At 38.7% G+C, this 26,922-nt stretch overlaps 1 protein-coding gene across 5 annotated transcripts in view; it reads left to right on the forward strand.

Moving 5' to 3' along the window:
• CORIN (corin, serine peptidase) overlaps positions 1-26,922 on the forward strand; it is a 256,107-nt gene that overhangs the window by 154,912 nt on the left and 74,273 nt on the right. For all 5 annotated transcript variants that reach the window (XM_086705122.1, XM_086705120.1, XM_086705119.1 and 2 more), the window contains exons 6-10: positions 7,075-7,188; positions 18,664-18,771; positions 20,425-20,535; positions 22,228-22,344; positions 26,412-26,519. In XM_086705122.1, coding sequence (XP_086561248.1) covers positions 7,075-7,188; positions 18,664-18,771; positions 20,425-20,535; positions 22,228-22,344; positions 26,412-26,519 — 558 coding nt within the window. The remainder of the gene's footprint in view (positions 1-7,074; positions 7,189-18,663; positions 18,772-20,424; positions 20,536-22,227; positions 22,345-26,411; positions 26,520-26,922) is intronic.

Genomic DNA, 26,922 nt, shown 5'->3' on the forward strand with positions numbered 1-26,922 from the left:
CTGTCTAACATGGGGCTCCTGGGTGGCTCGGTCGGTTAAGCGTTCAACTTCGGCTCAGGTCATGATCTCTCAGCTCGTGGGTTCGAGCCCCACGTCAGGCTCTGTGCTGACAGCTCAGAGCCTGGAGCCTGCTTTGGATTCTGTGTCTCCTCTCTCTGTTCCTCCCCTGTTCACGCTCTTTCTCTCTCTCTCAAAAATAAATAAAGATTAGACGAGTTTTACATTTCTTTTGTAGGACCCCTTTCCTACCAATCTTACCTCCTGGGGGATTTGGGATCCTAGCTTACAAATTATTCTTGGTGATTCACCTGTAATATTAATTCACTACAGAAATAACCAATTGGACTGAGCCTTAAGAAATGCACCCAGTTAGAGAATTGGAGGAGGAGCCAAGAGAGGAGGTGGGAGAAGATCAGCATTGTCAGAAGCCAAGTAGAGAGCTTTGATGAGAGACCATCAACAATGTCCAAGTGAGAGAATGAGACAGCAGACAGCTTTGAGATACTATCTCAGTGGTATTTGCTTCAGTTATTGTTTGTGTTTTATGTGGGGAGAATAGGGACAGAAATTGGATAATACTTAAGAGTTTAATACTTCAACTTAATTGGATAATACTTAAGAGTTATTGTGATTGTGCCAAAAATATGCAGAGGGCCTACAAGGAAGGTTTTCTGGGGGAAGTGGGTAGAATTCAGTCAAAAGGTACAGCTTGAACAAACACAGTAAGTGTAAAGAAACAGCACAATGCATTGAAAAAACCCAAGTAACCAATTCATTATTGTCAGGGCAGAAAGCAGGAGGCAGGGAAGGTATGGTCAGAGATGATGCTTAAGAAATAGCCTGAGGCCAGTCATCATCAAGCCATTTAAAATTTATGGCACACTTAAGGTATAGCATGATTTTAACTTTAACAGTTAATCAAGTTGAAGGTTGTGGATTCCTTTGGATAGAGTTCCAGAAGGGGTTAATTGATCATATAATTTCTTTATGATTTGTCAAACTTATTGCCAAATAGTTTTTTTCTTTAAAGAATGACATTACTACTGTAACTTTTTGTTTTTTATTTTTTAAATTTACATCCAAATTAGTCAGCATATAGTGCAACAATGATTTCAGGAGTAGATTCCTTAATGTACCTTACCCATTTAGCCCATTCCCCCCTCTCACAACCCTTCTAGTACCCCTCAGTTTGTTCTCCGGTTTATGGGTCTCTTCTGTTTTGTCCCCCTCCCTGTTTTTATATTATTTTTGTTTCCCTTCCTTTATGTTCATCTGCTTTGTCTCTTAAAGTCCTCATATGAGTGAAGTCATATGATATTTGTCTTTCTCTGACTAATTTCACTTAGCATAATACCCTCCAGTTCCATTCACGTAGTTGCAAATGGCAAGATTTCATTCTTTTTGATTGCCGAGTAATACTCCATTGTGTGTGTGTGTGTGTGTGTGTGTGTGTGTGTGTGTGTGTGTGTATACCACATCTTCTTTATCCATTCATCCATCGATGGACATTTAGGTCCTTTCCATTCTTTGGCTATTGTTGATAGTGCTGCTATAAACATGGGGGTGCATGTGTCCCTTCGAAACAGCACATCTGTATTCCATGGATAGCTGCCTAGTAGTGCAATTGCTGGGTTGTAAGGTAGTTCTATTTTTAGTTTTTTGAGGAACCTCCATACTGTTTTCCAGAGTGGCTGCACCAGCTTGCATTCCCACCAACAATGCAAAAGAGATCCTCTTTCTCCACGTCCTCGCCAACATGTTGTTGCCTGAGTTGTTAACGTGAGCCATTCTGACAGGTGTAAGGTGGTATCTCATGGTGGTTTTGATTTGTATTTCCCTGATGATGAGTGATGTTGAGCATTTTTTCATGTGTCGGTTGGCCATCTGGATGTCTTCTCTGGAGAAGTGTCTATTCATGTCTTTTGCCCATTTCTTCACGGGATTATTTGTTTTTTGGGTGTTGAGTTTGATAAGTTATTTTATCAAACAAAGTTCTTAGATTTTGGATACTAACCCTTTATCTGATATGTCATTTGCAAATATCTTCTCCCATTCTGTCGGTTGCCTTTTAGTTTTGCTACTACTCTAACTTTTCTTTACTGGCATGCTAACATTTATAAATAACTAAAAATACCCCCAAATATATCATTTATAGTTTAAAAAAAATAAAGTATCACTGAAGATTTAAAAAAAATAAATAAATGTAAATTGACTAAATTCTCCCACCAAAAAACATGGAGTGGCTGGATTAAAAAAATTATAATAAAATCCATTTTTTTGTACCTACAAGAGACTCACTTCAGATGTAATGGCACTCAAAGACTGCAGGTGAAGAGACGGAAAAAGATGTTCCATGCAAACAGAACCTGAAAGAAAGCTGGGGTAGCTATGTTTATACGCAACAAAATAGACTTTAAAACAAACACTGTAATAAAAGGCAAAGAAGGGCATTATATAATGATAAAGGGGTCTATCCAATGAGAGGATAATAATTTTTGTAAATATTATGCATGTAACATAGGAGTACCTAAATATATAAAGCAAATATTAACAGACCTAAAGGGAAAAATTGACAGGAATACAAAATAGTAGAGGCCTTTAATACCCCATTTACATCAATGGATAGATTATCTCGACAAAAAAATCAATAAAAAAACATTGGTCTTAAATGATATATTAGACCAGATGGACTTAATAGATATTTACAGAACATTTTATCCAAAAGCAAAAAAATACACATTCTTCTCAAATGCACATGGAACATTCTCCAAGATAGATTATATGTTAGGCCCCAAAACAGGTCTTCATAAATTAAAGAAGACTGAAATCATATCAAGCATCTTTTCTGACCACAACAGTATGAAACTAGGAATCAAAGAAGAAAACTGGAAAGGTCACAAATATGTGGAGGTTAAATAACGCCACATAAATATATACATAAATATATAATGAGTCAATGACAAGATCAAAGGAGAAATCAAAAAATACCTTGAGACAATAAAAATGGAAATACAAATCTTTGAGATGCAATAAAAGTAGTTTCTAAGAGGGAGGTTCATAGCAATGTGGGCCTACCACAAGCAACAAGAAAAATCCCAAATAGCAATCTAACCTTATACCTAAAGAACTAGAAAAGGACAAAGAAGCAAAGCTCAAAGTTAGTAGAAGTAAGGAAATAACAAAGATCAATGCAGAAGTAAATGAAATAGAGACGGAAAAGATAATAGTAACTAAGTAATTTGAGCTTGTAACCAAGAGCTTGATCTTTGAAAAGATAAGCAACATTTAAAAGTCTTTACGCTCACCAAGAAAAAAAGAGAGAGGGCTCAAATAAATAAAATAAGAAATGGAAGAAGAGAAGTTACAACTGATACCACAGAAATATAAAATATCTTGAGAAACTATGAACAATTCTGTGCCAGAAAATTGGATAACCTAGAAGAAATGGATAAATTCCTAGAAACATATAATCTTCCAAGATTGAATAATGAAGAAATAAAAAGTCTGAAAAGACCAATTACTGGTAAGGAGATTAATCAGTACTCAAAAACCTACCAACAACAAACAGAAGTCCAGGATCAGATGGCTTCACTGGTGAATTCTACCCCCCATTTGAAGATTTTATATATATCCTTTTCAGACTCTTCCAAAAAATTGAAGAGAAAAGGACACTTCCAAGCTCATTTTACAAGGCCAGCATTACCCTGAAACCAAAACCAGACTAGGACATCATAAGAAAGGAAGAAAAGAAAAAGAAAAGAAAAGAAAAGAAAAAGAAAAGAGAAGAAACCAAAGGAAAGCAATAGGCCAATATCTCTAATGAACATGGATGCAAAAATCCATGACATTTTTTACAGAAATAAAACAATCCTAAAATTTGTATAAACCACAAAAGATCCTGAATAGCAAAAGCAATCTTGAAGAAAGAGAATGAAACTGGAGGTATAATGCTCCCTGGTTTCAAACCATATTATAAAGCTATAGTAATCAAAACAGTACGGTATAGACATAAAAAACAGACACATGGATCCATGGAAAGGAATAGAGAGTCCAGAAATAAACCCGTGCATATATGGTCAATTAATTTACAACAAAGGAGACAAGAATATACTATGGGGAAAGGACACACTCTTTAAAAAATGGTGTTGGGAAAACTGGACAGCCATATGCTCAAGAATGAAACTGGACTACTCTCTTACACCACACATAAAAATAAACTCAAAATGGATTAAAGACTTGAATGTGAGACCTGAAACCATAAAATTTATAGGAGAAAACATAGGTGGCAAGCTCCTTGACATCAGTCTTAGTGATGAATGTTTGAATCAAATTCCAAAAACAAAAGCAAAAATAAACAATTGGGACTACTTGGAACTAAAAACCTTCTGCACAGCAAAGGAAACCATCAACAAAATGAAAGGCAAGCTACTAATGGGAGAAGATATTTGCAAATGATGTAACTGATAAGGGATCAATATCCAAAATATATGAAGAACTCATACAACTCTATAGCAAAACAACAACAAAACACAACCTGATTTAAAAATTGGGCAGAGGATCTGAACAGACATTTTTTTCCAAAGAAGACATACAGTTGGCCAACAAGCACATGAAAAGATGCTCAACACCACTGATCATCAAGGAAATGCAAATCAAAAGCACTATGAGATATTGCTTCCCAGCTGTTTGAATGGTTATTATCAAAAAGACAAGGAATAGCAAATGCTGACAAGGATATGGAGAAAAGAGAACCTTTATGCACTGTTGGTGCAAATGTAAATCGGTGCAGCCACTATGGAAAATAATATGGAGGTTCCTCAAAAAATTCAAATAGAGCTACCACACTGATGTAGTAATTCCACTTCTGGATATTTATCTGAAGAAAAGGAAAACATTAAATTGAAAAGATATATGCATCCCTATATTCATTGAGCATTATTTACACAAGCCAAGATATGTAAACAGCCTAAGTTTCTATTGATAGATGAAAGGATAAAGAAAATGTGGTATACACATACACAAAGGAATACTACTCAGCCAAAAGAAAAAAGAATGACATTTTGCCATTTGTAACAAGATGGCTGGACCTTGAAGGTATTATGCCAACTGAAATAAGTCAGACAGAGAAAGACAAATACCATATGATCTCAATTATGTGTGGAATCTAAAAAACAAAACAAAGGAACAAAGAAGACAAAACAAAACATGGAGATACAGAAACAGAATGATGGTTTCTAGAGGGGAGGGAGGTTGGGTGTGAATGAAATGGGAGCAAATGGGGGTCAAGAGTACAAACTTAGTTACAAAATAAATAAGTCATCGGGATGAAATATACAGTAGTCAATAACATTATGGTGCATATTTGTAAGTTGCCAAGAGAGTAAATCTTAAAAGTTGCCATCATAAGAAAAAAAATCTGTAACTTTCACTGGTGATGGATGGTAACTAGAACGACTGAAGTGATCATTTGGCTGTGTATACAAACAGTGAATCATTATGCCGTGCACCTGAAACTAATATAATGTTATGTGTCAATTATACTTGAATAAAAACAGACACCATCATTATAAGAACATTTGTAAAATACAGAGGAAAATAAAATGAAGAAAATAAAAATTGCTTTTAATCCCAATAGTGGGGATAATCACAGTAACCATTGATTTACTTCTTTCTAGGCCAAATTATATTATGCTTTTTTTCTGTACCAGTGTTTTTCCACTTAAATTATCTTGAACTTTGTCCTAAGACATCAAGTATTTTCTGCAGTATACTTTTCAATGGCTCTAACAGTAGTTCTTATTATGAAGGTAACAAAATTTATTTAACCAGCCTCCTACTATTGCATAGTTCTTTTCTATCATTTCCTCATTATAAATCATGATTGTACAAATAGCCTTAAAAGTAAAAACTTGCACTTATTTATAATGATTTCCTTTGTATGAAGTCCAAGGAATAAGGCGCTTGGTGAAAGGTCATGCACATTTGAAAGGCATTTGATGCACATTACCAAATATTTAAGTCTATTTTAACACCCATTTTATTTTGAAAAGGAACTGATTTTGCCTTTTGTTAATGATTTTCCTTAAAAAAAATCTCTCTAGCTTTTTGTCTTACACTTGTCTACTGTAATTTTGAAGCCATTGAATATTGATTAAAAAAAGAGTACCATAATACTAAGCAAAAAATATTAAAATGTAACTATGCTGAAGAAAAGAATGAAAAAATCCTTAGGTCATGTTTCACATTCCTTATGCCAAAATAGACTCTGATATAGTCAACTGACATCCTTTTAAGGCAAGTAAATATATTTCACTACAGATCAGGGTGTCTCTAGGCCTGGTTCAAGCACACAACGATGGACTCTTTTTACTGTAACTTTACTGTGCAGCATTGTGTAGCATTTTAATTTTTTTTAATGTTTATTTATTTTTGAGAGAGGGAGAGAGAAAGGAAGGTGGAGCTTGAGTGGAAGAGGGGCAGAGAGAGGGGGAGACACAGAATCCCAAGCAGCCTCCAGGCTCTGAGCTGTCAGCACAGAGCCGCGTGGGGGCCTTCAACTCACCAACGTTGAGGTCATGACCTGAGCCGAAGTCAGACAATCGGCTGAGCCACCCAGACGCCTGGTGCAGCAATTTAGAAGGAGAGGGTTGGGGTTTTTTGTTTGTTTGCGTGTTTTTCTTTCTTTCTTTTTTTTTTTTTTAATGTTTGTTCAACTAACAGCACTTCATTTTTAAATAATTTGCAGTTATTAAGAAAAATATTCACATCTGGTATTTTCCCCACATAAATCGTGCAATTGATAAGAATACCTACCCTCTTGTGCTCTGAACACGGAGACCTCTCACCCCGCAGGCCCAGTGCTGAGTTTTCTTTTGCGTTTCTCCCGCAAACACTGTTTGTCTTATTCCCAGGCAATTTCACCATTCATGTTCTAGAGGGCCAAAGGAAACTCGGTGAGGGAATGTGGACACAAATCCGTTGGAGAGCAAGGGAAGGTTTTCCCTCTGTTCTTCATTTCTCCCACTTTTGATGGGAAACCCCTTCTGACGCTGTGTTCCCACCCTTGTATTTCAGCGCTGTGCGGAGGGGGCGAGAGCTTTCTGTGCGCCAGCGGGCACTGCGTGCCCCGGAAGCTGCAGTGCAACGGCCACAACGACTGTAACGACTGGAGCGATGAGGAGCATTGCAGTAGGCGCGGGGCCCTGGGGGTTGTGCGGGCGGCCGGGTCCTAGTCAGGCGCCTACAGACCACAGCCATTGCATTGTCAGAGCCTGCGGACCACCGGCCCTTGCGTAGACCACTGCTAGTTTGCCTTTCTAAAGTGAGCCAACGGGTACGGGGTTTGCGCGCCTTTCAAAGGCCTGATGCCCTTAGCAGGGCAGGAGCTGGAGGCCACAATGGAGCTGCTCAAGGACTGGGGCGTTGTGTTGCCTCAAGTGCTCAAAATTGCAAGAAGGCTTTTTTGTTTATTTTGTTTGGGGGAGGATTTTGTTTTTGTTTTTAAAGTTTAATGAGCTATAAAGGTCAGCTTTTTGGAAAAGGACGTTTTTAATAGGGAAAATTTTCACCCTTGTGATGCTTAACATTCCAGGTCCAGCAGATGCAAAACCTCGTTTAGGTTTTCTCGAAACCTGGAGAGAGACCATGGGTGTTAACTGTTTTGAATCCATGCATTGATAGATTCAGCCATAAACATCGTCAGTTTGTTGGCTATTGATTTGATTGCTTGTTTTGACTTGATTGCTGGGTGGCTTGTCTAATATTGTAGTAGTCTGCTTGGGCTGCCGTTCAAAATACTGCAGACTTCATGGTTTCAATAGGAGAAATTTATTCTCTCCCAGTTCTGGAGGCTGGAGAGTCTAAGATCAAGGCCAACCAAGTTCAGTGTCTGGTGACAGTTCTCTTGGCTTACAGGCAGCTTCCAGCTTCCTATGTGCTCACGTGACCTCTTTGGAGGCAGAGAGGGAGGGGGAGAAGATGGGAGAGGGTGAGAGAGAGAGAGAGAGAGAGAGAGAGAGGGCTCTGGTGCCTCATCCTCTTATGAGGGTACTTAGATTAGGGCCCCACTTTTATAGCCACATCTAAGCTTTATCACCTTCTTACAGGTTCTGTCTCCAAATACAGTTATTTGGGGGTTAAGGCTTTAACATACACATTTTGAGAGGACATAAACATTCTGGTCCTACACATACACACACACACACACACACACACACACACACACACACATTCCAACTTTCAAGTTGTTTTGCACTTATGCAACAGATGAAAAAGAAAAATTCATCTCAATAATACATTGCAGGATTTGCATCCAAAGCAGAACCATATGTAGTGTTCTAATTGCTTTTTAATGGTTATACGACCAGCAAAAGTTACCACGGGAAAAGCTGTGTTTTACTCCCTGTAGGAGTTGCCAAGGCTGTATGAGAGCTCATCACTGTTGACCTTAATTGAGAGGTTCTTGTGGTCTCTTTGCCAGGTGGACCACCTTTTGTTTCTCTGAAGGATTAGGATGCTTATTTATCATAAGTGTTGAAGGCAGTATATTATGATAATATTTCAGGTCAGCGTTTCCCTAACTCATGTTCCATAGTTCCTCAGTCTTGAAAACTGCATGAGAAAAAAAAATAAATTTGAGACATTCTGCCAAATCTACTTTTTAGAGAGTTGCAACACATACACATTGCAAGATCTGAGAAATGCAGTTAAAAAAGACTTACTGGGGTGCCTGGGTGGCTCAGTTAGTTGAGTGCCCGACTTCGGCTCAAGTCATGATCTCACGGTTCGTGGTTTCAAGCCCTGCGTTGGGCTCTGCTGACAGCTCAGATTGTGCTCCTGTCTCTCTCTTTCTCTCAAAAATAATAAACATTAAATAAATAAGTAAATAAATAAATAAATACTTATTAATTTTGCTTAGCTTCGTATTTTCTCAAAATTATTTGTTCATTTATACCCCCACTTTTATTTATTTATTTTTCATGCATTCTTTTATTTATTTTGTGTAATATCTAGCATCCTATGGAACTTCAGATATGCCACCCATATTTTGGAAATATTTTCACTATGACATTTGTTTTTATATTTTGGAATTACCTGTTCAGAAAAACCTGTGGCACGTGATTTTACATGAAAAACATTTTCACAGGATGTATACTTACATTAGGGAGTACTGCTGTAGAATTAGAAGGCAGTATTTTATAGAGCGCCCACAGTAGGGAATTTAAAATGATTCAATAGAATTATGGAAATTATGGAAATTGTGGTGGAATCTTTTCCTTATCTCCCAATACAGCCCATGTGGGCATTATTAAAATTCTGCATGTGCCTCTACTCCCGGTGTGGGCTCACACTGGCCCATCATTCTGTTCCTTCACTGCAGTGAGCATTGCACTTAAAACAGTAAGAGCTTTCTGCTGCATTGGTTGCAATTGATTTTGAAGGAGCGAATTTTCCAGTCAGTGACTGAACAAGGAAGGTATTACTATTCTATAAGGTATATAGCAATGTCCTAGGAACTGAAAGTTTATGAAGGAAGATACGGGCTTTCCTCATGAGCATACTTCAAAACCCATGTGGCTTGGTCAGTTTAGGAAATAAAATACATCCCTTCAGAATATTTGTCTATGAAAATGCTTAGTTAGACATTGAAAGCTTTTGCGTGTAATTGTTTCCAGACTCACGAGGACATTTGATTCTGAGTTTTAACCTTCAGTGCTTGTGGCATTTCAGTGCGTTCACTGAGGGTGCCACCCTCCCGCTGTCCACCACCCTGTGGTGAAGGAGGAGTGCTAAGTCTGAAATAGGGCATGGATGCAAATCAGAGCGTGAATGCAGCCTGCATGCTCCTAAAGAGAGAAGACGGTTTTGCTGGGCATTCCTAATGAATGAGCAGAAAGATATGCCGGTTCCCAGGGCTCTGGCAGGTATAGGAGGAGGAGGACTCCTCCTCTATGCTAATCAACTATACTGGTAGCATTTATTTACATGATGTGATTGCATTTTTAGCAGAGGAGGTATTATCCCTTTTTGTCCAGCTGCAGTGCTGAGGTTGACAGTGATGAACAAATTTGCCACTTGTTCAAAGTGCTAGATTTGAGCCTGGTTCTCTACTATTTGTTTTTATTGAAGTGTAGTTGATACACAAATGTCATATTAGTTTTAGGTGTACAACATAGTAATTCAACAATTCTGTACGGTACTCAGTGCTTATCACAAGTGTAGTCACCATGTGTCACCTTACAATATTATTGACCACATTTCCTATGTTGTACTTTTCATCCCCATGACTGATTTATTTTATAACTGGAAGTTTGTATCTCTTAATCCCCTCCCCTTATTTCACCCATCCCCCCAGTCCCCTCCCCTCTGGCAATCATCAGGTTTTACTTCGTATTTATGAGTCTGTTTCTGTTTTGGTTTGTGTTCTAGATTCCATGTATACATGAAACCATAATGACATTTGTCCTTCTCTGACTTATTTCACTTAGCATAATACCCTCAAGGTCTACCCATGTTGTCACAAATGGCAAGATCCCATTCTTTTTTATGGCCCCAAATATTCCATTATACACACACACACACACACACACACGCCCCACATCTTTTTTATCCATTCATCTATCAATGGACGCTTAGGTTGCCTCCACATCTTGGCTATTGTAAATAATACTGCGGTAAGCATAGGGGTGCACATATCTTTTTGAATTAGTGTTTTCATTTTGGGGGGAGTAAATACCCAGTAGTAGAATTACTGGATCAAATGATATTCCTATTTTTAATTTTTTTGAGGAACCTCCATACTGTTTTCCACAGTAGTTGAACCAATTTACATTCCCATCAACAGGGCACAAGGTTTCCTTTTTCTCCACGTCTTCACTAACACTTGTTGTTTCTTGTCTTTTAGGAACCAACTATTCTGACAGGTGTGAGGTGATATCTCAATGTGGTTTTGATTTGCATTTCCCTGATGATGAGTGATGTGGGGCATCTTATGTGTCTGTTGGCCATCTGTATGTCTTCTTTGGAAAAATGTCTCTTCAGGTCCTTTACCCAATTTTTATTCAGATTATTTGGGGTTTTTGGTATGGAGTTGTATGAGTTCTTTATATATTTTATATACTAGCTCTTTATTGGCTATGTCATTTGCAAATATCTTCTCCCATTCCATAGGTTGCCTTTTTGTTTTGTTGATGGTTTCCTTCACTGTGCAAAAGCTTTTTATTTGGTGACGTCCCAACAGTTTATTTTTGCTTTTGTTTCTTTTGCCTGGGGAGACCTATCCATAAATGTGTTGCTAAGGCTGATGTCCAAGGCATAACTGCGGGTATTTTCTTTTAGGAGTTTTGTGGTTTCAGGTCTCACATTTAGGTCTTTCATCCATTTTGAGTTCATTTTTGTGTATGGTGTAAGAAAGTGGTCCTGTTTCATTCTTTTGCATGTGGCTGTCCAGTGTTCTCAATACCATTTATTGAAGAGACTGTCTCTCCATTATAAATGCTTGCCTCCTTTGTTGTAGAGTAATTGACCATATAAGCGTGGGTTTATTTCTGGGCTGTCTATCCTGTTCCATTGATCTATGTATCTGAATCCAGCCTTGAATGGGTCCAAATCTAATTGTTGTTTTTCCCAAACTGTGCTGCTTTTCACTTGCTCTTGTCTGTGTAAGTTCAGACTTGGTGAACAATTACATTCTGATCACTTATATGACAGGAAAATATTTATTTTGGATGCTCTATTATACTTTGGGTGATGATTGTCTTACACTGGCATGCCAGGTATCTGGGACTTCTTACGGACTTTCTCCACTAACTAATTTTGTCATGTCCTTCAGTCTCTTCCTAAGTATTTGTAGAATGAATGGATTGCCAACCACCTGGAATAATTTTAGTAGGGTAGTGAAAATATTTTCAAAAATTAAGGAAAGTTTTCTTTTAGCAATTTCTAACTCTGTGACTTTAGGCAGGCTACCTACCTCTCTGTTCCTGGGTTTCTTTGCCACTGAGGCTGACTGCACTTGAGCCCTGCAGGAAGCCCCACCGGCAGGGATCTTAATCCAGTGGGTCTGGAGGCGGAGCCCAGCAGCACCTTTGCAAAACTTCCAGGGTAACTCTAATATACAGCCAGATATGAAACCACTGGACTAGAGGGTGTCTGGTGTCTCTTTTGTTGCTCACATTCTATAATCTTTTGATTGTATAACCAGCTCTAGAACAGTGTCTGGTAGATAACTAGTGCTTAGCAAATGAATAAGAAAGCTTCAAGGAAAACGGTTGTCACAAGGAAAATAGCGGCCACAAAGTCCACACACTTTATGCCACCTACAATCACCGTCAAATACCTTTGGAAATCATTTGCTCGGAATTTAGAGTAAAATTGGTTGACTTCTATTTTAGTATAATTATACTCTAAGCTATACTAATTATACTATACGCTAATTATGCTGTGTTAACTACTTATTCTAAGTATAATTAATTACACTAATGATCACAACGTGTAGTGATTACTCGTGGTGGACGTTCTGGAGTCAGGCTGCCTGGGTTCCTCTCTCTGCTTTGCCATTTCCTGCTTCTGTGAACTTGGGGAAGTCACTCAATCTCTCTGGACCTCAGTGCCCTCATCAGTGAGATGGAAACATTAACAGTAACTATCTCTAGAACTATTGTGCAGAATGCCGAATCCTTGGCTAGAAAGCACATAGCCCATTGTCTGTCTGGCATGCTATAACCCTTTCAAGAGTGATAGGACTTCTGGTTGCTATTGTGGTTATTGCGTTTTTATTCACCAAATCTTTGCTCCCCACGCCAGCTCACCTCCACCTCTGCCCACCACCTGTCACCTCCAAGGTGTAAAGGATGGTCACCGGAAGCCATGAAGGCAGCTCATAAAGGTCAGGGGGGTACATTGAAGAGGAAACAGAAACATGAAAACATCCACCCCAACTTTAAAACCAGCACCACGTGAAACTATTTTAGAAAAGAAGCACAAAAGAAAAACTGGTGTTCCATATGATGTTTCTGAATCACCAACAATGACCACATTGACCATATTCTGTTTCCTAAAAGGCAGGGATGCAAGTAAATACTAGAACTGTTTCCATCAAAATAATAAAAAGGAAAATATTACTCTGTACACTGAAGGAGGAAGCTTCAGATGTCTGGAAAATTCGCTTCAGTTTAGTAGCAATCTGATTATACAAATCAGTCAGAGTATTGAATAGTCTTGAATTCCTGCCATGTGCGAAGCATGTTGTAGACACCCAGGAGGTATAAAGACTGTTAAGACACGGTTTCTTTCTTCAGGAGTCTTTGAGTCTAATCAGAGGAATAACATGAATACGGAGATCATTGAATATGGTACTTTAGAGCAATACAGTAGAAGAGATGTCACAAAGGGAAAGAAGACTGGTGCAAACAAAAAGGCAGGGGCCGTAGGTTCTATGACTATATGACAAGGGCAAGATCATTAGGAGTAAGATTAGTGTGGAGAAAGCTGATGAAAAGATGGGATTGAAACCAGGCCTTGGACACAGGTGATGTTTGGAAAATCTAGTTCAGTGATTCTCAAGAGAGGGCAGTTTTGCACCCCCCCCCCCGAGGGGACATTTTGCAATGTTTGGAGACAAATTTGACTGTCACGAGTATGGAGTTTGGAGGAGGTGCTACTGGCATTTAGTGGGTAGAGGCCAGAGATGCTGGTCAGCATCCTACAATGCACAGGATCGTCCCCACAATCAAAGAATTACCCACTCCCAATTTGTCAATAGTACTGCTATTGAGAAGTCCTCCTTTAGAGCTAAAAACAAATAGTCAGAAACCCCAGGAGTCAAGAAACGTAGGTAACTGTAATGAGCTGGGCAACTGTGGGCAAACTATTTAACTTCTCTGGTCGTCTCAAAATGAGGGCGCCTCTGGGTGGAAATTGAGCATCCATACTTGAATCTTGAATTGAGGCAACACAATTATGTTCATAGACTTGTAGAGACTGAGAAAAGTGAATGAAGCTCTTGATAAAAACTTTTCTGTTCCTTAGTTTTCTCCTTTAATTTAATGATAATTTTGAGGGATGAAAGTTAGTAGAGTAAGATGTCAAACTGAAATAAATATCAACATGGAAGAACTGCAGAAGTAACATTTTGTATCAGGTACTCATTAAAGAAAAAAAATCTGTATCTAGAAAAACATCTACCTTAGGTTATGTAAAGTTATGCTTGTATTGAGCAAGAAAATCATAGCAAGAAGCTTTTGAAAATTTTGATTTGTTGGCCCTAAATGGTGCTGGCATCTCTTTTCAGTCCAAATAAACATTTATTCCAATAAAAGGAGGCACTGTGATCTTTGCTGTTTGCTATGCATTTCTGGCTGCGCAGCGCCTCTGGTTAAGGTTCTGTGTGTTTACTAATCACGCAGACCTCAGGGAGGTAACAAGTTGTTTTCCAAATGCAGCTCATTTTGTATCTATCCTCTGAAAATGGCTTCTAACCAAGGAAGTGGTAACAGTGGAAAGTTCAATCTGCACCTGTGTGAATAATGAGGAATTAAAAAAAAATGCTTGAGTCATCTCCATTTATGAAATAAATGTTTATTTTTATGAAACAATTTAATAACTGACAGCATTAATTTAAAAAAATATCTACAGCAAGGTGTTTTAATATGCAACGGTTTTAGAATGGGCCTCACAGAAGGGATGCATGAATCATTGGAAATTTTTGGCGTGTTCCAAGGTTAATCAGATTCTAAAAGAAGTATTTGATTCCCCAGTCTTACCATCAAAAAAAAAAAAAAAAAAAAGTGAAATGTGCTGCTTAAAAAAAAAGAAAATTAACTCATATCGTTTAAAATATGTCACCCGTCCACCCCACTCCCTCCTCTGGGGAATGCAAATACTTTTGCGCGATGGTCAAATTGAGGCCCCTGGTTATTGCTGATTCTAGCATACTGATTCAAAACCTGCTACAAGAGTAATTTAGATTAAGAACAAAAACAAAAACAAAACAATAATAAGAAAGATTTTTTTCAAATTTCCCAAGGAAATGTATATATTTTGATGCACAAATTCCCTAACTTTGCAGAGTGGGCAGGAGAATCAGAGTTTGTAACCTTTCTTGACTCAGCATGTAGGCAGTGGTTACATGCAGCGTGGGGTGCAGGGTGGGGATTTAGCGCCCTCTGCTGAATGGGAGGAAATAGTCCTGTCAGGTGAAAACTGGGACCTCTTTTTAATTATTTTCCTTTATGATGGTCATCCTTGTTATTAAACTTATTCAGCCTGGGCGAAATAAATAAAAAGCACTTCCAGAGTTCTGTGTGTGTAGAAGCGGGAGCATGTATGTAGACACATGTGTGTGTGTTGTCCACATACGCACCCTCTTAATGTAGGCACTGAACAGATAGATGGTCCCTAAGGAACATTACATTTTTTAAACGATATGACCCTACAAGTATGTAAGTAGCTTCTTCAAAGAACGCTTCGTGAAATAGAAACTTATAATTCATGTAACAAGTATAATATTTTGATGTATGTGGCCAACAGTTTAACTGATCCATGCCCAAGAATTTTGGTAAGGAATTATTATAGAGTCTGGGATGTTTACAGTGAAGAGGTACTCATCGCCAGTCGTGTGAGATACAGACTTACGCTTGAGGAGAAGCAATCAGGTAGAATTTAGGAGACAATTAGATTCTTGGTCTTCATCAGCCAAGTAGACTTGTCCTCAAACGTGTCCCCTTTGTTCTTGCTATTCCTTCTGCTTGAATCATGCTGAAACTTTCATCCCATCCATTCTCCTGAGATCCTGTCTTCCATGATCCCTCTCCAGCCTTAAGAATCTGTATTTTGGGGGCACCTGGGTGGCTCAGTGGGTTAAGCGTCTGACTTCAGCTCAGGTCATGGTGTCATGGTCTGTGAGTTTGAGCCCGGCTCAGGGCTCTGTGCTGACAGCTCAGAGCCTGGAGCCTGCTTCAAAATCTGTGTCTCCCTCTCTCTCTGCCCCTCTCCCACTCACACTCTGTGTCTCTCTCTCTCTCTCTCTCTCGATCTCTCTCTCTCTCTCTCTCTCAAAAATAAATATTTAAACAAATTAAAAAAAAAGAATCTGTATTTTGAACGTAATTCACTTTAAATAAGAGAAAATACTTTTAAGAAATCTCATTTCTATTAAATGCAGGCTTCTTAACACATATTGATTTAAAACATTTTTATAACTTTATTGAGGTACAATTTATATACCATATGGTATCCCATTGATTTTTAGTAAATTTATGGAGTTGTGTGACCACCACCACAATCCACTTCTAGAACTTCTTCATCTCCCCTCAGATTTCCCTCCCACCTATTTGTAGTCAGTCCCCATTCCCATCCCTTCAGCCACAGGTAACCACTGCTCTGATCTCTGTCTCTGTAAGTTTTCTTTTTCTGGGAATTTCATAAATGGGTCATACAATATGTAGTCTTTGTATCTGAATTATTTTACTTAGCATAATGGTTTTGAGATTCATCTGTACTGTCACATACATCAATAGTATGATATTTTTAATTGCTGGATAGTATTTCATCATTTGAGTATTCTATATGTTGATTATTCACTCACCAGCTGGTGAGCGTTTGGTTTCTAGTCTTTGGCTATTATAAATAATGCTACCACAGACATTTGCATACAAGTCTTTGTGTGGATGTATGTTTCATTTTTCTTGGGTAGATTTCTAAGGATGGAAATCATGAATCATATGATAATAGTCTTTGGCTATTATAAATAATGCTACCACAGACATTTGCATACAAGTCTTTGTGTGGATGTATGTTTCATTTTTCTTGGGTAGATTTCTAAGGATGGAAATCATGAATCATATGATAAGGTTTATAGTTAACTTTATAAAAAGCTGCCATACTGCTTTCTAATGTAGCATTATTATTTTACATCCCCAGCAAGTATATATGAGAGCTTCAGTTTCTCAAAATCCTTGCCAATACTTGGTATTTTCTGTTTATTGTTATTATTATTATTATTAATTACCATCTTAGGGGATATGTAATGGTATCTTATTGTGGTTTTAATTTGCCTTTCCCTAATGACTAATTATATTGAGCACTTTTTTATGTCTCCTTCGTATGTCTTTTGTGAAGATTTTCTATTCAATTCTGTCACGTATTTGAAATTGGGTTGTCTTATTATCGAATCTAGAAGTTCTATATATATTCTGGATGTAAGTCCTTTATCTGATACATGACTTGCAACTACTTATTCCAGTATGTGGTTTGTCTTTTCATTTTCTTAGTAGCATCTTTTGAAGCACAAGCCTTTAATGAAGTCCATTTGTTATTATGATTTTTGTAATGGCTCGTGCTTTTGTTGTTATACCTAAGAATTCTTCCAAGGTCAAAAAGATTGTTTCCGGTTTTTTTTTCTAGAAACTTCATGATTTTAGCTCTTACATTGAAGTCTGTGATCCACTTTGAGACAGTTTTCGTATACGGTTTGAGGGAAAAGCTAGACTTCAATTTTGCAATTGGCCCAACACCATTTGTTGAAGAGTATTATTTTTGCATTGAATTGTACTGGCATCTTACACATACTGATTTACATTACACATATTTATTAATCTCTTCCCCAAACCCTATTAAGTAATTGATATTATCCTAGTTTCATAAATCAGTTTACAGATTCATAGACTTTAACCACTCCAGTTATTCAAGTTCTCACAGCTAGTAGTAGATGGCAGAACCAGGGTGTCCAAGTATCTGGTTCACCCAAGTACAAGATCTAGTACAAGGACCAAGTCCAAGTCCTTCCATATTACTTATTTCAACATTAAACTTTAAGCTTCCGGAGGTTACATAGCACTTAATCTTATCTTGTCACCATAATCTAGCCCAGTACTGATTATTTGAGGGTCATGTTATGAAACACTGAGTTGACTTAAATGATATTGTGTGTGTGAAAATAACAACCTTATAATCTAAATAACTTTTTCTCTCCATTCTGTTCATGCTTATCACGGACAAAACTAGACTTTCATTTTATTTTATTTTTTAAAGTTTAGTTATTTTGAGAGAGAGAGAGAGAGAGAGAGTGCAAGTGGGGGGGAGGCAGAGAGAGAGAGAGAGAGAGAGAGAATCCCAAGCAGGCTCTGTGCTGTCAGTGCAGAGCCCGACATGGAATTTGATCCGACAAACCATGAGATCATGACCTGAGCTGAATCTAGAGTTGGACACTCCCACCAACTGTGCCACCCAGGTGCCCCTAGACTTTCATTTTAAAGGAAATGTTTTAAGGAAATAACTGCTCAGCCTGTATTAAAAGTCATTCATTCTGCATGAACATGAATTTCATTAGGAACTTTGTTGAGTTGAGAGTGTCTGTGCTCATATTTGACTATAAAAGAGCTTTCAGGTAACATAAAGTGGATCTCAGATAAAGACTTTCAGAAAGTGTTAGAAGCATTGGTTTGGGAGCCAGAAGGTTCTAGTCCTCGCTCTGCAGGAACTTGGTAAGTGATCTTGAACAAGACCTTGGATGTCTCTGCATCACAGTCTCCTCACTGGTAAAACAGTAGATGTGGACCTGCTTACCATTATAATTTCCCTCCCGTGATATGCTTTTGTTAAATGAATATCCTATAACATCCTGTTCTGCTCTGATGACATATCAGCGGCTTCTCTTATATACAGATTGCAGTGAGGATTTGTTTCACTGTCACACGGGCAAGTGCCTTAATTATAGCCTTGTGTGTGATGGATATGATGACTGTGGGGACCTGAGTGAGGAGCAGAACTGTGGTAAGTAGTATTGTTTCCCTGAAGGTTTTCATTTAAAATGACAGACGTGCATAGTCCAGAATTCGTAGCTCATTGTTTGTTCACGTGATTAGCAGGTTAACTTGCAAAATGGCTGGTTTCCTTATTTTTAGAAAGAGGAGGTTTTTCTCAATTACTCGCCTCAGTCATGTCTTATGTGTCAATGTAATATTTCTTAAAGTCACAATAATGAAGTGCTTAAGTAGAGTGGAAAGATGGGTAACGGTTGTTAATATGTTAAAATTTTCTCCTTGAAAGTGTTGTATTTCTTCTCTGGTTAGGGCCAGTGGCCCGTATTTAGATTTTGAGCTCTTGAGCAAAACTTCACAGACAGATGTATTGTTGTGTGTACATCATAGAATTTACAGTTGGGAAAGGTCTTATAGATGACCTAATCCAAACCCTCCTTTTACAGTGAGATAACTGGAGAAAACGGGGGGGGGGGAAGGTGGGGGATGGGGTGGAGGGCTTGAGTAGTTGGACAGGTCAATGGAGAGGACCAGGGAATATAGTTACTGTGTGAAAAAGAATGGTCTTAACCACTCAACATAATTCCTCTGAAGATAGTAGGATATCATGAAGTTTGTGCTCTTAGGGTGACTTTGCGCCTCTGTAACGGTAATGATTACAACTTTCCCTTAGACCAGTCTTTGCCCCACTTGCCCATCATTATTAGCAAGCTGAGCACGTGGTGCTTCTTCTGGTTTCTGCACATGTATCCCATCTATTGTGTCTTTCTTCTTTTCTCAGCACTTCATCTTCCATATACTATACCTTACTTTATTGCTGCAATATGACCTTTCAGATCCATGGTTGCTCCATGAGTCTGTCAACGACAGTGGTACTCTCTCAGTGGATACTCATAATTGTTCCTCGTTATTGAATCTGTTATCCACGAATCCACACACATCTGTTAAGTGGTTACTTATATTAAGGCTTTTCCACATCTCATGGTAAGGAATCCCACAGAGTCTGCTCTCTGTGAGAAGAAACTTGACTTAATTCCCTCTCTTTTTTTCTCCAGGAATGTATAGTTTAGGGAAGAGGTTAAATCTAGACTAAAAAGGATCATGAAAAAAATATAAATATTCTGCATTTCTTACCCAGGAGTTTTTTTTCCAATATGAATTATATATTAAGATAGTTTAATAAAAAGCCTAAGCTTAGCATCAGGAAAGATGACAGGAGATGTTTGCCTTCCTAATTTATCAGAGAGAGGTTGGTTACAATTCTTAGATACATGGTAGAGTTCTCACAAATCAAATCAGCTATCTACATTGTGAAACCCACATCACAGGTCTGTTTATGTTAGCCAATGTAAAAATAAAATTTTTTCATAAGGAAAGAAAACAACAACAAAACAAAAACAGGAACAACCCATGGGTACTGAGAAAGCTGCCCGGTTGTTACTCATTTGAAAAACAGACAGATCTTACCCCACAGTGATGGTGGCCAGTGGGTCACATGCTTGGGTAGGAGGTGGCATTTTAATTGTGCCGGAGCCACCATAGAGAAAGCATTGAAGGTATCTGAACAATTGGAACAGACTCTCTTCAGCTGGAATCATGAGTCATTCAGTTCTAAGTCTTTGTTGTGCTGGTTCTCTACATCCCCCTGAGTTTTTGTTTCCTCCAGATTGTAATCCCACAAAGGAGCATCGCTGTGGAGATGGGCGCTGCATTGCAATAGAGTGGGTTTGTGACGGTGACCATGACTGTGTGGATAAGTCCGATGAGGTCAATTGCTGTAAGTGCCCTGCGGATTTCCATTTGCTTATTTTTTCCTTTCTGCCTGTTTAGACAAATATAGTGTCCAGCACTCAAAGGGAAGATCGCTGTACTTTGCTTCTAATCTATGAAGATAATAATTGAGCGGTGTGATGGCAATAACAGTGTCACGTATCTGGCTTCCACATGTGTCTCCCCAGAACTCCAAGCTTAATTTGGCTGCTCTGGCCAGGCCGGTGTCTGTTTTCTGTCTCACTGGCCACGCATCTCCTTTCTGCATCTGTAACTTTGTCAAAGAGGATGTTCTTCCCAAAGATTGGGGGACTCTTTTTCTGCAAGCTATGTTTGAGTAACTAAGCTTCCCTGAAGGAACCTCCAAACATGCTCTCAGTCACTATTTGTGGGAGAACATGGAGAGGATTGCCAGAGAGAAGAAAGCCTTCAGTGTTCCTAGGGTTACATAGAGCACATGATAATAACTACAACTTTACGGGCTGTTGTGTTTCTGGTGAGTAGACAGTCTGGAATAGTAGAAGCTAGATGTTAAACGAGAATAGTATTGACCTGAAGGAGTTAATATGATGCATTTGGTGCATGTTCAAACCAATTAAAGTTTTTATTCCATCTTTTGCTGTCTAATAAAAATAGGCAAATTGATACATATAAGATTGAATATTTAATTTGCCTATAATTTGAGGCAAAAATAGAAATATGGGTCATATGGGTTTTATTTTGACAGAAGAAAAGCCATCTAAATTAATTAACAAATGCAATACCCAGCTTTCCCTTTCCCTGAATTGAATTGGAACTGAGTCCTTGCTGGTGGACATAGTCAAACAGAGTGGACAATATCTCGATGGATCTTGGGAAAGCAAGGACATGGTACTCAGGTCTACTGATTCTGGTGTTCAGCCTCAGTTCAAGCATATGGAGCTTTAATATTAGACAGTAACTCAGTGAAGGCTGAGGTTACATGAATGGGTTTCTGATGCTCGAAAAGACAATAGGGATAGAATTTAGACAACCTTCAGGAACTGGAAGGTTAGTAGCCACTACACCATCCCTATCAAACGTCAGACGTCATAAGCAGTTTTGAAATAAGGCGTTTATTATGTGCGGGGTACTATGCAAAGTCTTTCACATACGTCATTTCGTTGGCGCATTAGGTCAGATTGGAATAAAATGAAATGTTTGGGCTTTGAGTCAGAGAAGCTTGCCTTCACATTCCGGCACCAGCTTTTAACAGCCTTGTGGCTCTGAGACGGACGCTAACCTCTCTAGACTTTAGTTTCCTTATTCTATACAAGGTTGATAATATCTACTTTGCAAGTCTGTTATGAGGATCTGAGATTAGATACATAATACTGCTAGCACAGTTATTGCCGTATGCTAAGCCTTTAATAAATTATAGCTTTTATATTTGTAATAAAGCTACTATCATCCTTAAGACAATTTCTCACCCTGCCCTTATCAAGAAAACGTTAGTTTTTAGTAAGTGCTATTTCACATGGCAAGAGAGAGCCTCAAAAGAAAACTTTCCATTCCCAAAACATGTGGAATGAAACAAATTAATGACACATTCATTCATTTATGTGGAACATGCAGATAGAACGTTTCATTTCTTGGTAATGCCAGATAAGCGGGAATCCTATCTACGATCCGCAGACAGAAGTACAAATCAGTGCAGCGAATATTATTCTGGCCTCCGCAGCTTGTCACAGCCAGGGTCTGATGGAGTGCAGGAGTGGACAGTGTATCCCTAGCTCTTTCCAGTGTGATGGAGACGAGGACTGCAGGGACGGCTCTGATGAGGAGAACTGCGGCGACAGTAAGTGTGAGAGCATTCCTCACCCGCGGACTTTTCCCTGGGAACGGAGCAAAGAGTTGGGAGTTACCTAATGCTTACATAGGATTTCCACATGAACAATTCCAGATTGCCCGGCTCAGCATGGCTCACAGCACTGGCTGGCCATAAAACCCTTCCTTGTGGTCAGTATAATTCCCCAGCATCTTGCACTGAACAGTCCTCCCTCAGGATAGACGGTGGAGGTTGAACACTTAAACAGCATGGGAGATTCAGTGATCTGTCTTATGGGGAAAGTACACGATGATCAAAGAAAAGTTGAGTCTGTAGTATTCTGTTAAATTACATTAGGTTACAATTAGGAGGAGCTGGCTTCTGAAATCAAACGAGACAGCCTCCCCGGGTGCCTCGGTGGCTCAGTTGGTTAAGCGCCCAACTCTTGATTTCTGCTGAGATTTACGATCTCGTGGTTCACAAGATTGAGCCCCACGTTGGGTTCTGTGCTGACAGTTCCAAGCCTGCTTGAGATTTTCTCTTTCCCTATCTCAAAAATAAATAAGTAAAAACAAACAAACAAATAAAAAATGTGATTGCCTTCTAAAATAACTATGTGCAGAGAAACAGTTTCTCTCTCTTTTTTTGTGTGCCCTGCTGTGTCATTTTATTTTCATTTATTTAATTTATTTAAATATTAATATTAAATTTATTTAATTTATTTAAATATTAATATTAAATTTAATTAATTAATTAATTTATTATTAATTTAATTTCATTAATTTAATTTATTTAATTATTTATTTTCATAATTTAATTTATTCATTATTTATATTCTAGTTAATTCACATATAGTGTAATATTGTTTTCAGGAGTAGAATTCAGTGATCGATCACAGAGAAGCAGTTTCATACCTCACATTAACAAGTAACATACTCAACTACACTTGAAAAGGGTTACTGATGTCTTCTGTGAAACTCGAAAAGAAAATCAAATAAGTTGTTTTTTAAACTGTGTCTATTTCTGTCAGAAAAGAAGAGCCCTTGACTTAAAAATCACTACATTTGTTTGTAAGTGACCTTGCCACTCACCGGCATAGCCTAGTCATTAACAATGTGGCTGCTGGATGGGATGCCTGGGTGGCTCAGTTAGTGGAGCATCTGACTCTTGATCTCAGCTCTGGGGGACTCAGGTCTTGTTCTGAGGGTCGTGAGTTCAAGCCCTGCATTGGGCTCCATTCTGGGTGTGAAGCCTACTTAAAAAAAAAAAGAATGTGGCTGTAGGTGACTTTGGGCTGGTAACTGAACTCTGTTGTGTCTCAGGCTCTGTGCCTGTAAACTCAGAGGGCTGGCACATCGTGAACACTCAATAAACATGAGCTATTATTATCACACGACTGTTGTGTTAAAACATGTCTTGGGCTGCGTATATCACAAATTGGCCAATGAGGTTGGTCACATGTAGCTAAATTAATTTTGTCATAGTGAATATTGATCCTTAGAATAACTTCAATGAAAAAGCATTCCAGGCCTAAAAAGAGGTACTTTTAATCACAGATGTAGTACCTAAGAAATCAGGTAATGAGTACTTCATTTTACCAATTTTAGCATTCAGAAGCAGATTCTTTTCTACCCATGAGTTATGATGTGCATATCAGCCAAGCACCTCCCTTTGGATCAAATTGTTCTTTCTTTCGACATAATTCATCTGTGTTTGAGACAATTTTGGATTCTTTACTATGCAATGGCAAGATTTATAAACTATTTCCTAGCATATGTGAGATGTAAGAAAGTCATGCAATAAAGTGGATCAAAAGTAAAATTTTTTACCATCTTCATATTACTTAATCTAATGAATCTGACTGAATAAATGTATATTGTGGTGCTAATATGTGGTCAACCACTGGGGATCTGGTGGCAGGCGAAATAGGTCATGGAGTTTGCAGGCCCCTGGGGAAGACTGGCGTGACACAAATAATTGTGTAAGTCAGTGTCTACCATGGAGTGACATGGGCCAGGAGGGAAAGTTCAGGGAGCTTTGTGCTGTATATGGGATGCATGCGCTGGGACAGGGCCTTAGGGAAGTTTCCCTGAGGAAGAGACGTTGGAGCTAAGATGTGAGGAATGAGTGGAGCTGACTTAATGAAGTAAGGTGGGACTGGAGAAAGCACTTTGGACACGGGGATCCGCTTGTCCGAAGGTCCCAGGGAGGAGGGGAACAAGGCATATATGTAGATACCAGGAGAAGGCCACTATGATTAGAGCCAGGAGTGAAGGGGGAAGGTGCTACTCCAGAATGTTGTCACCAGTATCCCAGGCCGGCTCTGCTAGGAAGACTGGGGAGGGAAGTAGAAGCCACCCAGGCCTTTGGGCCCCATTCAAGATTCAGGCCTCTACAGCCCTCAGGCTCCCCTCTCAGCCCTGTTGTCTAGTCTCCCTGAAGCTCCAGTGATGCCAACCTGTGCCCTCCCCACTCCAGCCTTTGTGTATTCTGCTTTCCGCTTGGGAAACCATTCTACCTTCTTTCTTTTATTTATTTTTTATTTTTAAATTTTTATTTATTTTTGAGAGAGAGAGAGAGCGTGCGGGCAAGTGGGGGAGGGGCAGAGAGAGACAGAGACACAGAATCCAAAGCAGGCTCCAGGCTCCGAGCTGTCAGCACAGAGCCCGATATAGAGCTCAAACTCACGAATTGAACTGTGAGATCATGACCTGAGCCGAAGTCGGATGCTTAACCGACTGGGCCACCCAGGTGCCCCACCCCATTCTACCTTCTTATGCCAACTTAACCCACCTGCCTTAAAAACTCCTTTGAGAAGCTCTCTCTTTATTGTCCTAGTTTGCTTCTACTGCCTTACATATACCTTACATACACAGTGATCACACGGCTTAGCTGTGTGTGTAAGGTTCTGTTCATGGCCACATGCCTAGGTGGAGTATAAGCCATTTCACTTCTTTTATTTTTTAATGCCTCATGCCTAGCCTGTCACCTAAGCTTGTCACATAGCAGACGCTCAATATCAGCTGAAATAATGAATGCAGGTTGTCTTATTAAAATTCTTTAAGAGACTGGATGCATTGATATTAGCCTGGCTTACCTTGCAAAAGTGGTTTGACCCTGATGATATTAAAAAAAAAAAAGGAGTGGTATCTGTTTTCTTTGAAGGCTGTGATATATACTGTTGCACATTAATGGGAAGGAAAGAGTCCAATATAATCAACATTATCTGAGAATTATAGATAAGAATGATTTTATGTACACATACACTGTTATTTATACTTAAAAATGCCTTGCAAGATTTTCTAGATTCTAGATGACATATATGAAAGTAACTGACTATAATGAGCAAGAGGTAGAGAGAGAATGGGTAGTAATTTATTACCCTATCCATTTAACCTACAAATGACCAGGAAATCAATGGGAAAAGCAGTTTCCTTTCTACAAACCTTAAGGAAAAGCCATTAGGCTGATGTTACTGCTTTCATTCATTTGGAAACAAGAAACCCAATTCTCAGGTCATCAGAGCTAGGCCAGTGATACTTTCCAAGGACATATAGAAAATATGGATAGCAGCTGCATAAGATTTGCACCGTGATAAAGTATCCTTACTGTATTGGTGTTGATGCCCTATTTATTTTTAGGGAAAGCATTTTCCTTACAGGGAAGAATAGAGTTGGGTGCAAATGAGTCCTTAAAATAATATCATTTGATACTCAAAATTCCAAGATCATTATCTTGGACTTTCTCTCCAACCATCTAAATTTTATTCTGTAATCAAGTTTATTCACCCATGTAAACAATAAAACACCCTTTTCCCCCCGTTAAAAGTACCAACCACCTGTTTTGTAGGCTAGGTTGCCTCTTATTTCTTCATTCCTACGGAATCCTTTTTGGACTAACAGTGTTGTATTTAGTTGCCAGGACAATTAATCCAGAAAGTTACATATTTAACATGTGTTCAATACTTTTGGAGAAATTGGAAGGGAATTAAAGTTGTGTCATTCCTCCGCTCCACCAGACGTTCTTGATACTTTCTATCCCAGTGTCAGGACTTTACAGATGATGAAAGCAAATGTGCCTTTTCCCCCCCTCTGTAGGTCAGACTCCATGTCAAGAAGGCGACCAAAGATGCCTCTACAATTCCTGCCTTGATTCATGTGGCGGTAGCTCCCTTTGTGACCCGAACAACAGTCTAAATAACTGTAGTAAGTACAGCAGCTGACAAATGCGATCATCATGTCAGGATGTGCCTTTGGCTGTTTTCTTCTGAATTGACATTAAAATGTTGAAATCTGGAATCCCTCCAAATGTGTGTGTGTGTGTGTGTGTGTGTACATTTATATACATATTTCTTTTTTAAAGGCTGCATGTGGTAGCGGAAAAGAAACAAAATGGTCTTAGTTAACTTAAATCAGAAACAAATGTGTCATTGTGAACGGCCTATAAATCCACCTTGCTTAATATCATTACCATTATTTTCGATTCAACATCAGCTCCTATATATTACGTTCTTGGCTCCATCTATGGGCAGATGCTATCTTTCTTCCGTTTGAAAGCACAGCTTCAAAAATAGAAACTTTATCCAAGAAGGGAATGTGAAGTTCATCT

This window comes from Puma concolor, chromosome B1, assembly GCF_028749965.1.
Source record: "Puma concolor isolate L17-30 chromosome B1, mPumCon1.1.hap2, whole genome shotgun sequence".
Taxonomy (NCBI): Eukaryota; Metazoa; Chordata; class Mammalia; order Carnivora; family Felidae; genus Puma; species Puma concolor.